The 12,040-nt window shown below is 44.3% G+C and overlaps 1 protein-coding gene across 2 annotated transcripts in view; it reads left to right on the top strand.

The window, feature by feature from the left end:
- The window catches only part of Fech (ferrochelatase), a 34,734-nt gene extending 28,034 nt beyond the window's left edge, over nt 1-6,700 (top strand). For both annotated transcript variants that reach the window (XM_036204876.1, XM_036204877.1), the window contains 3 exons: nt 158-322; nt 2,928-2,987; nt 3,424-6,700. In XM_036204876.1, the coding sequence (XP_036060769.1) occupies nt 158-322; nt 2,928-2,987; nt 3,424-3,558 (360 nt within the window). In that variant the 3' untranslated portion in view covers nt 3,559-6,700. The remainder of the gene's footprint in view (nt 1-157; nt 323-2,927; nt 2,988-3,423) is intronic.
- Nucleotides 6,701-12,040: the final 5,340 nt, after the last annotated feature.

Genomic DNA, 12,040 nt, shown 5'->3' with positions numbered 1-12,040 from the left:
GAAAATACTCAAACCCATTCAAGGAGGTGTAAAAGGGGCTCTCGCCGGGATAGACAGATATGTGTGCTCTGTGTGTGTTGGGGGGGCATGGCGATAGTATGTTATTGACCTGTCAGGAGAAATGTTCCATCTCTGCATTGGTCTTCCTTTCTCCTAGGTTGGCCCAGTACCCTGGTTGGGCCCTCAGACAGATGAGGCTATCAGAGGGCTTTGTGAGAGGGGAAGGAAGAATATCCTTTTGGTTCCAATAGCGTTTACCAGTGATCACATTGAGACACTCTACGAACTGGATATTGAGTACTCCCAAGTCTTAGCCGAGAAGGTAAGTGAACCCATATGGCTGCTTAGTCCCATCATGACTTGTTTTATCAGGAAATTTTTCCTGCAGTTATCAAGCTATTCTATTGAAAAAAAGGTTACTGTTTATGGGACTCGGTGTGTCGGAACACTCCTTTAATCCCAGCTCTGGAAGACAGAGGCAAACAGATCTCAATCTCTGTGAGTTCAAGGCCAGTCTTCTATTTACTGAGTTCCAGGCCAACCAGGGCTACACAGAGAAAGAGAGGAAGAACACTTTTGGTGTGTTTGTATGTACCCAGTCCTCATCATTTTGAAAAATACTCCCTAAATTAATTCTACATCAGCAGTAGAAGAGGACATTTATACCTTTATCAAGTCATGTTGCCCAGTATCTCCGAAACTAATACTTTGTTCGGTGTGAGTTACTGTACTATGTGAAGGTGAACTCTTAGACAGAAAAGGAATTGAGCCTATCACCAATTCTGAGGGGAAACGTTTATTACTCTATAACTCATTCCCTGCACTTACCACAGCCGTGGTTCTTGGGTTGTTATACTGTTTCTGGTTGGGTTTGGGGCGTACAAGTCTGACATTTCAGAGAGAAGCATAGAGCAAACAGCAGCGGGGTGTGTTGTGATGCCACTGGCCTCGTCTATGCACTCACTTAATTAGCTGTTTGCTAACAAGTTGCGATCAATCTGACTATTGAAATAACAAATACCACTGTTGGCATAAGATGGATGTGGCGTGTCCCGCAGGGTGGAGAAAAACTGTTGCTTACCTATCTTGTAGCTTCTGAGGGCTAGCCTGAACCCTTCAGTGGCTTATTGCTGTGTTTCTGTGGGAAGTTGGAAATGTGGGGACTCAGGAAGCCCTTTTCTCCCTCCAATCTTGGATGAGAACTCATGGCCTCCCCATGTGTGACTGATGGAAATCTGGCTCCACAGAACGCTATACCCCTTCTGGGACTGGGTGGTGGTGAGGGGCAGAGTGGAGGGTTAGTAGGGGCAGAACCTGCTGTCAGCTCCTATTATTTGTGTGTCTATGCCGGCCATCAGTCACACATGGGTGAATTAAGGAAAGCCGGTGTTCTTTTTTTTGTTTTGTTTTTTTGAGACAGGGTTTCTCTGTAGCTTTGGAGGCTGTCCTGGAACTCGCTTTGTAGACCAGGCTGGCCTCGAACTCACAGAGATCCACCTGCCTCTGCCTCCTGAGTGCTGGGATTATAGGCGTGCGCTCCGCCACCACCACCACCACCACCACTGCCTGGCAAGCCCGGGTTGTTATCACTAGTAATTTATGAGCAAATTGTAATTGGCAAAGATGAGGCTTCATTGTTGCGTGTGGGTTTCATTTACTGATGCCTCTGTATCCCCACCATGACTTTGGCTACCTTTAAACATTCTAGAAAGACTTCGGTCAAAATAAGCCTTACCTAGTACAGGGTATTTGAACGTAAGTTTTTATCTGTGTTGAGTAATAGTTTCTATTCATTCACATTACAAGCAGAGTCTGTTAATAGCTAGTAACCAAGATGATTACTAGTGATTGATAATCCCTGTAGGAAATCAAAGAAACCACGTAGTTATCATTATTTTGATATGAAAATATAACATGCTTAAAAGCAACTAACTTTAAAGATTAAAAATGTTTTTCCACAATAGAAATGACTTTTTTTGCCTTTTGCTGATAAACATAATAAAGTTCTCAGATGGTGCTGAGAAGGTGCTGGGTCAGGAGTGGGTCTCGCTCATACTCTGACCCTAAAATAGACTTCTGCATTTAGTGAAATAATATTCTATCCATTTTTTTAAAATCCCCATTTTCTTTTCTTAAGTACATATTTTGGATATAAGTGAGGTGCTTCCTATGTGGGCGCCTCCTTTAAACGCCAATGTGAAAGATAGTGACTGACCATGTCTCGGCATGGATGGGAAAGAGAAGATCCTGGCTATGGAGTAAATCATACATAGTTCTCCGTTATCTGAGAATAAGTAGCTGTATCTGTTGTTTGTTTTGTTATTTAAGAAGGGAAAAGAATGGTACTGAGTAATACCCAGATTTTTTTTTCTTAGATTTTTCTCTCTAAGAGTTTATTTTAAAACCCAGTTCTGCACTGGATTCAGTTTAGATTCAATATGACTTAGAGTCCATAAATGAATTTCCTTCATTTTGGCACTTTACTTGGGATCAAAGCAAGTAGGAAATTTACTTAACTACAGCCCCATTGACGTAGATGGAGTCTGTAAGGCTTGCCTTAGACAGGCAGAATAAAAGCACAAGTGCTACCTGGACTTGAATCAGCGGTGAGAATTCCGTCCAGTATGGCTGCAAGCATGGTGTGGAAGCATGTCACTTGTGGAAAGGTGCGGGGCAGGGGTAACACAGGAACAGAGGCGTGGTTTCCGGTAACCTGGTCAACCTGCCCATCCACCCCATGACCGACATTCACGAGCAGTCTGCCACCATTTGAGGTCAGACTGAGTGGTGTGTGAATAGTTCTTCGAGTTGATTCTTTTGTAACACTCGGTGTCTTTAAAAAAAAGAAGAAGAAGAAGAAGAAAAAGAGGGAAAGGCAAGGAAACTAAAACATGTCTGTGTTTTCTTCCCCTTCTCCTTTGATTCAGTGTGGAGCAGAAAACATCAGAAGAGCGGAGTCTCTTAATGGAAATCCATTGTTCTCTAAGGTACACAGTGTTACAACTGCTTTAGTAGAACACAGCGCAGAGTAGTCCTCTGAGAAACTCCTGCACAATATTGGTTTTCTCACATATTAGTACATTTGGAGTTCCAATTAATTACAAAACTAAGAGCAAATTCCTTCTCCTCCTTTGTCCTTTAGGTAGCCCGAAGTCTCCTTTTTTTGCCAACCTACAGCTGCCTAGTTTTAAATCTGCTTTTCAGTGAGAAGGTGCAGTGGGTGGGGGGGGTAGGAAGATCCATTTCCTAAAGTCTCCATTTTGACTCTGCCTGAGCTGACATTGCTCCAGGATGGACTGTGTTTTACAGTTCTGGTCCACTCCCTTGAGAAGAAACCGCAACCAGAGCAGTTTTCCAGGGAGGACTTGGTGCACAGCGCCAGCAGACTTCTGGCCTCAGGTGGCTCTACTCTGTGTCTTGCAGGCCTTGGCTGATCTGGTACACTCACACATCCAGTCAAACAAGCTGTGCTCCACGCAGTTGACTCTGGGCTGTCCACTCTGTGTAAATCCTGTCTGCAGGGAGACTAAATCCTTCTTCACCAGCCAGCAGCTGTGACCCTGCCCGAGGACCCGTGGGATTTGCAGATGCACAGCCTCCAGACACCTCCAGTGGAGATGGAAGCCACGTTAGCCTGTGCGCAGCCTTTGGGCACAGACCCATGATTTCTTTCTCGCCTTGTTTTATTTCAGTTTACTTTAGTTTTTGTTTCCCCGTGTGGTCCACGCTGGCCTCCTGCTCCCATTTCCTGAACGCTAGCTAGTATCACAGACAGGCAAAAATGTGTTTCTTGGGGTACAGACTCTGAAATTCTTACTGAGGTTTCTATTTTCATACACACCGTGAAAACTCACAACCCTTTCTGTGGTCAATTGACTCAAGTGGAGTGTCTACTGTGACATTCCAGGAATGAGTTTTAAGTTTGTATCTTATGAGACACACACAGATTCTGCACTTATTGCCCCCAAACAGCCTCCTAAAATAGTATGGCAAGTCCCCTCTACCCGTGCTACCCGTGGTGACAGATGTCTACAGCCTCATGGATGTAGCCGAAGAGAAGATAGTTAATGTATGAAATAGAATTTGTTGAAGAATTGGGCTTAGGGCACATAGCTTAGTGACTGTATGCTTACCTAGCATGCATGGGGCTTCCAGTTTGATCCCCTGCACTGCATGTAAATACTATGTTCCCTACTCTTTCCCCAAGTCCGAGAATACCCGAATCCTAGTGAGTTGGTGCAGTCACTAACATGGCCTCTATTGCCAGTGCAACTGCCGGTCACTGGCCATTGTGGTGTCTGTGGGAGAATCTCGCTTTTCTCCCCTGAAACTAAAACAAGTGTGCATTTCAAAAGTGCTCTGAGATTCCCCGGGCACGAAGCCTAATAAACGTGTGGAAATTCAGTCTTTGCTATATGTGCCTTAGTTTGAGTTCATGGTGCCTCAGGGAAGATGGGGCTCTGTCTGCTTCCTGTCTCCAAGGACAATGCCACCAGGAAATGCGACTGATGGATTTGGTCTCAACGGGGGCCAAGGAGCCTCCTAGCATGGCGCTGTTCTTTGTTGAGTGCCCCTATTTTCTGCTCACTTGTTTGAACATTGTTTTGTAAAGTCGACTATGTCTGATAACCTTGAATTTTCTTTATTAGTAAGTTTTTATTATAAAATGATGTAGCCATAGAATAGGTCATTTGTAAAACACAGAGAAGAGAAATAACCACTCTAATGTAATAATTATCATTTTATTCCAGCCTTTTCCTGTGCATATTATACATATTGATTCTTTGAGAATTTCAAGATAGTCCATCATTGTCGCCTTCCTTTCCCCTCCCAACTTGTTGCTGCCTGAATGTGTAATGAAAAGTTGTTCTAAAAATGTAAAAATTATGTCGGAGCAGAATCTGATATCCTGAATTTGGATTTAAATGGGTTTTAAAGTCGCTGGGATCCTTGAAGGATTTGTAATAATCACTTCCTTTGAGACTTTGTTCTTCAAAAAGAATATTTCTTTGAGCTTTCTTTTTCAATAGAAAAGCAGTCCACGAAGTGGAAGTAATTAGGAGGACACATAGATATTCTATATGAGGATTTACTATTAGTAAGCAGTATGCCTTTAGCCTGTTTGATTCGTGTTGTCCCCAAAAGCAGATCCAAAACGACCAAACGTGGGAGTTCACTTCATAATCCAGCAAAGAAGCATGCTTTCTGCTCGCTCTGAGACTGTTCTGACACCGATCATGGCTTTCAAATTTGAGTAACATCTACTTTTCCTTTCTACCTTGACTTTATCTTCACTAGTAGGCAGTTGATAGAGAAAGATCAAAGGTCTGGGTACTTTGGAATGTCCCTGTGTCCATTTCATCACCTTTTGGGGATTAGGTCTAGAGCAGACTGTGAGTCCCGCAGTGAATGGACGTCTCAGGGTTTGAGGCCCCTGTTGGCAGGCACTTATGCTCACAGCCATTATCCCCCCTTCAGGGAACCTGCTTGTCATCAGTCTCGGCTCTTCAGCAGTTTTTCAGATGAAAACACGTTGGCATGGAGATATTGCTGGAAGTGCCAGTTCAGAAGTCCCTGCTAGAGTATCTGAAGTGCGCCCCTCCCCCTCGTTTGCAAAGCAAACTTTGAATGAGTTTCTGGAAATGTATCACTGGCCCTGACTTGTGAGCAGACCGCCCTTTGAGAGGCAGTTACGGGAATCACTGCCTGTGGCATCGTCAGCTCTTAAGTGTTTCCTTTGACTGTTCACCATACATAGGTGAAGGTCACAGACTGGGGCAGCATTTGGGAGGATGGAAATCTTTTTAGAACTGATGAGTCTTTGAGAGCTGTTACCCTGTTTGTCAGCTTTGAAGTACAAATGTTTGCCCTGGTAATTGGCAATGAACGGCCGGTGCTGTCTTGAGCTGCTGTCTGTACAGACCTGGCTCTCAGCTGATCCGGAAGATCGGTGGGTGCCGAGAAGGTTCAGTCTGATGGTGGAATTGCTAGAAGCCAGGAGGATGCTCTCCCACAGACCTGTGTGAAGGAGTCTGCTTCAGGAGTGAACTCAGAGTTACCTTCAACCTCACATCAGGGCTGACTTGGTGTTGATGGTAGAAACCCATGTCTTCTGATCCCAATGCTTCCTCCAAGTGCATGTGCCTACACACATGACCCCATGAGCAGAGTGTAATGTTTCTGTGGGACTCTTGCTATTTCCATTGTGCCTGAAGTCAGCAACTATCACTTATGAAGAAAAAGTGAGTTTTTCCATCTCAAGATGCCCAGACTAAACGTGTCAACAACTCTAAGGTAATAGTAGAACTTTTATATTTTCAGTTGACCTTGAAAAAATGTATTTCCCTTTCTCCTTCTTGACATGGTAGAATAGATCATCTAGAAAAAAGTCCCTGCATTTGGCTTCTTCCTTTAACCTGTTCTCAGACTTTGGCCGATAATTCAAAAAGCCATAGTTAAAATACGTGCTTGCTTGGTGTGAGTAGATTGATCTAAACTATGTTGTCACACCACAAGGCAAAGGGGCATCCTGTGCCAAGTTCCCAGTAGGGTTGTCAGAAAGACTCCCAGCCTCCTGGGGTGCGGGTCACCATGTGGCACCTGTAGTCCGAGGCTATACTGTTTGCTCCCCTGTTCTAGGGAGTGAACTTGTGTTGCTTCATGTGGAGGGCCAACTGTGAAGCTGGCAGCCATTTTTTTTTTTAAAAAAAGGGGGACAAGGGTGTGTGTATTCACTCTTTGCTCTTGACCATGGATGTGATCCCTGCCTTGGCTTCCACTCATTCATGCACCATGACCTGCAATTGAGAGCCAAATAAATCCTTTCTCAACAGAGATGTCTTTTGTCAGGGTATTTTTGTCACAGCAACACAACAAACCCAACACAAGCGTGCAGCAGTGTGCATGGGCGCGAACATCTCTGGCCTCATGGTCAGGTCTTTGTCCAAATCCTGAAGACAGCACAGACTGGCACATCCCAGTCTGGAGGGCAGGAGTTCGTTAACGAGATAGAGTAGACATTGCAGGGGTGTCTTTCCTCACAGGCCTTCTGTTTTTTAGTTGCATGAGCAAGAGGGGGAGACATTTCTCAGGGTAAGGCATGCACAAACATTGTGTTCACTTGTCTAAGGTCCCGTCCTAGAATAGCATCGTGACTATTATTCACAGGGCCCTCCTTCCAGTTGCTGAGATTCCGTGGGAGCCCGGCTCCCCTTAGTAACTTCTCCCAGTCCAGGAGGTTTTCAGTGATATCCAAGTTCCATTTATAGAGGCCAAGATCACAAGATTTCTGAGTACGTACACCAAGTGGTACAGAAGGTGATTTGGCTCAAGAAGCAAATCACTGCCAGGTAAATATGCGGTGGTGTCCCCCAGTTATGCTGAAGCCTTCTTTGCCTACTTTAGCAGTTGGCTCAGACCGTGGTACCTGGCAAGTTCTGGTGCTTTAACGGGTTCCCTTCAGCTGCTCACCTGTTTGCTTCTTTTCAAAATGCATTTCTTTGGGAAATTAGGAAACTGGGAAATTACAGAGCACCAGGCTGAGAGCTGGATGCCCTTGAGAAGCAACTTGCTGTGGCTGTCACTGGCTGTGCATGTTGTGAAGAGAGATTCTGGGGGGCATTTGCCTCTTGAGAACACAGGTGTAACGTTTTGGGGTCCCAGGAGAAGATGGGATGCTTTTTTTATTTTCCATTTGATGTGGAAGCCTTTCTATAGGGCAAAGGTGAAGACAAGGATGGTATACTGAGATAGTCAGTTCTGTACACTTTTCTTTGATACTACTTTGTGGTTGTTTTCAGTGGAGTTATTAGCCTCCATTTTTAGTACAACGAATTTGTCTATAGTAGGAAATTATGATAGAATGTTGGACTTATTTTTTAAGAATTTATTTTTGGGCCTGGAAAGATGGCTCAGAGGTTAAGAGCACTGGCTGCTCTTCCAGAGGTCCTGAGTTCAATTCCCAGCAACCACATGGTGGCTCACAACCATCTGTAATGAGATCTGGTGTCCTCTTCTGACCAGCAAGCTGTATACATAATAAATAAATAAATCTTTAAAGAGTTTGTTTTTGTAATTTCTAAGTGTGTGTGTGTGCGCACATTCCCACAGAGGCCAAAGGTGTTTGATTCCTTGGAACTGTAGTTACAATATAAGCAGCCTGACATGGGTTCTTGGAATCAAACTTGGGTCTCCTAGAAGAATAATATATACTTTTGGCCACTGAGCCATTTCTCCAGCCCTGGATGTTGGAATTAAAAACATGTGTGGCGGAGCTGAGGCGATGGCTCAGTTGATCAGCACTTGCTGCTCAAGCATGAGAACTTGGGTTCAGATTGCCGACTCCCATAGCAGAATCAGGTATGGCTGTGCGTGCTGACTTGGCTACACTGGGCACAGGACAGAAACAGGAGAGTCCTAAGGGTGGAGGGTGGAGAATGGCATCCCATTGTCAACCTCAGGGCCACATGGATGAGTGCTTCAACACAACATGTATAACACACACACACACACACACACACACACACACACACACACACACGACAGAGAGACAGAGAGACAGAGAGAGACAGAGACAGAGACAGAGGTTTCCTTCTGTGTCTTGCGACTTATCACTCTGATGTTCTGTTTCCAGATATTCAACCTCAGTGGGCTGCTTCTCCCTACATACAGCTCAGACTGTCCCCTCCCATCTCCCTTGTGATCTAATGTCCACCTTCCCATCATGTGAAGACAAGAGGGCTGGAGTGTAACTCAGCCATAGAGTGGAGCCTAGTGTGTACCAGGAAGGCCCTGGACTCCATCCCCAACACTGAAGAAAATGAACAAGAGGAAGACGCTTTCATAGATTTCACCCCGAGAACTGATGATATATCTGAGTTTTTTTTTTTTTTTTCATTTTCTTTATTTGAGAGCATATTGGAATAGAAAATGAAAGTGATACACACACACTGGCTTATAGCCAGTTGCCACATTCTCCTATGACTTCCAGTTAAACCACAAGTAAGAGAAAAGGTAGCATTCAGACCCTATCACTTCTTGTTTATTTTACTGTGTCTTCCTCGTGTCTGTGACATGACAGAAGAAAAAGAATTGCATCACACATGCTGAGGTGTGGCTCAGGGTGTTCAGGCATGAGTTCCCGGCTTCAATTGCCAGTGTGTGGAGGGCACCAGACAGCAGCCTGTTAACGTCCCTCATAACATGGCCAAACTAGAGAACTCTGCAGCCTCCTTACACTTCTTAGCTTTCCTGCAGGAGATGAAACGCCTGCATTTCTGAGATACTTTCTTTTGTTTCCTGAAACAGCATTGTCCTTCTCTGCAACCCCTTGATCCTCTGGAGCCAGGAATATCTCCAGGGTTTTACGCCTGATCTCTTCCATAGTTGATCAAGGCCAAGTACCAAGATTGAGCCATTATGGTGTCCAATAGAAAAAGTTTGCCCAGCATCACCTGCCCGAAAGCCAAATGTCTCTTCAGGAGCTTAATGAGACATTGTGTAGCAGCTGGGGAGCATGAGGCACAATCTCTTTTTGAAATACTTCAATGGATTCCCACTGCCACCCAGACCAAGGATACACACAGCCACGTTCGCACCGTCTGAACCAAACTGTCTCTCCATCATATTGAACTCCCCGCTATGTCATCCTCAAGTCCAGAGAATCTAGAGATGTTTGTCCAGGAGGGAGGGCTCCCAGGACTGGGCAGCTTCAGAATGGGAGCAAACAAGCCTCTAAGGTCTACACTTGAGCAGCCTCTCCTGGGCACAAGGCTGGAGGTAGTCTGACACAGACGTAGGCACCCATCTCTGGTACCCAGAACTTAGTTGTCTTGTTTGACCTTAGCTTGGAACCATCAAGTTTGGATGTAGCCTAGGTGTACTTGACAGCCTAAGACTCAGCAGAGGTACCAGTTTTCTAAATAAGATGTCACATTTTTTTTGTTTTGTTTTGTTTTTGTTTTTTGTTTTTTGTTTTCCAAGACAGGGTTTCCCTGTGTAGCTTTGCTCCTTTCCTGAACTCACTTGGTAGCCCAGGCTGGCCTCGAACTCACAGAGATCCGCCTGCCTCTGCCTCCCAAGTGCTTGGATTAAAGGTGCGCGCCACCACCACCCGGCAAGATGTCACATTTTAACTCTTGTTCATAGTCTGCTTTGTCCTGCGTACCTCAGGAGCCTGGGTAGGTACTGGCCTTCGTTTCAGTGTGTAGACTTTCCTTTCTGAGATCTCCAGTGGGATCCTAGCAAATGTTAAACAACTGGCTCACTCCTTCGGGAGAAAAAAAAAACACCTGATCTGTAGTGTTTGCTGATTTCCACCATGGAAATACCCTCACTACAGCTACTCGGTCACCAGACATAGAGTTGGGGTGAGATGCCATATTGGCTTTATGAGTTAGCACAAGCTAACTTCACCCCACCAGAGGCCCTTCTTTGTACGTGTTCTTGAATGTTCCACCATTTCATCGCCTGGTTCTCCTAAACAGAGCAGAACTTTGAGGACCTACAGATTAGTGGGGGTGGTGGGGAGCTAGAGAAGGAGTAAGGCAAACTGCTTTCGGAAACGTTCAGCGCTATCCTTTCTTGTGACGAGAGAGTTTAGAGCAGCCTTTCTGTGGCTGGTGACCCAGGGCAGCCCTCCTCAGAGAGGCCTGGGTGCTGGTTGTTATGGGCCTTCGTTGGGGGTGGGGAAGCTGCATTCTTCATACTATTCCCTTCAAATTTTGCGTGTGTTTGAAATTCCTTAGAATTATAAATTAACTGTCCTGCCCACTTCCTGAAAAGGTTGGGGTGAAAAATCATCTGAGACGATGTGTATAAAACCACAGTTCAGACTAGAGTAGGCTTTGTGTGGGCAATGGGGCTGTTATCAAGTTCTCTGTACCCATGAATATTTGAACACATTCCTGGTCATAATGTAAAAATATGAGTCTAATTTTATACATACTTTGTACATGCTTTACATACTTTATACACACTGTACCCATGAATATTTGAATATATTCCCATTATAATTTAAAAATATATACGCCTGAGTTTATATATATATGTATTACATACTTTAGACTTATAAAAATGCTCATATTGTTCTTGTTCTTCTAAGGCCCATTTCACTGACTAATACCTCCTAGACATAATAATTCATTTGTCATTATATATTATTTTACAATACACCTTTCAATGACTACAGCAATATTACATGAATATGACTCAGTTACTAAGACTGCTTATTATTTTCATTTCCACTTATTAATAAGCAGTGGTTTGATAAACATCTTTATAGAAAAAAACTTCAGACATACCCTCAAATGACTTCCAGAGGAAAATTTCTGAAGGTGAGTTTTCTGGATCAAAGGATATACTTGCAGATTTTTTTGCAGAAAGATGAACTGCACAGTGTTTGAAATGTGTGTCTGTGTATGTCTCTGTGTGTTTGCATCCTTCTGTACTTATGTGCTTGTGTGTACATGGTAATAATCCAAATAAAAAACAAGCCTAGTGACTTCTTGTATCAATTTGGCTAGCAGACTTTACCATTTTCAGTGATGACTATTCTAGAAGGTAGACTTCTTTGGTTTTTAAGAACAATTATGAAGAGCCTGGAATCAGGATACTGTAAGTTGCGTGCACATGCAGAGCTTCCAGCAACCTAGAGATCGATTCTTTTGTCTTCCCCTTTCTGTTCCTTATTGCCACTTACTTTGCTCACTTGCCCTGGCTGTGTCATGGGCAGAAATAAAAGACTCTAATGCTGTCAGTCTTCAGTCATCAGTAAATCTGTGAAGATTCTGAATGCTGGGAGAAATTGGAAATTCAGGTTGGAAAATTTGGGGAAATTGCGCGTTGATTTCACTTACCCTTTACAGATCTGCAGGTCTCCAAGCATTGCCTGTGTGTGTCCCTAATGCCCTTCTGCCCCCGTGGGGCTCTGGGCCGTCCATCTCAGCCAGGCATGCCTTGGCTCAGGTAACCACTGTATTAACACAATTGTCCCCTTACAGAAGGTCAGCAGGGAACATGTTCCTTCCTGTTTCTACCCTCC

Source organism: Onychomys torridus, chromosome 13 (genome assembly GCF_903995425.1).
Source record: "Onychomys torridus chromosome 13, mOncTor1.1, whole genome shotgun sequence".
Lineage (NCBI taxonomy): Eukaryota > Metazoa > Chordata > Mammalia > Rodentia > Cricetidae > Onychomys > Onychomys torridus.
Note: the sequence above shows the minus strand (reverse complement) of the source record. Positions and strands in the feature narration are given on the sequence as shown.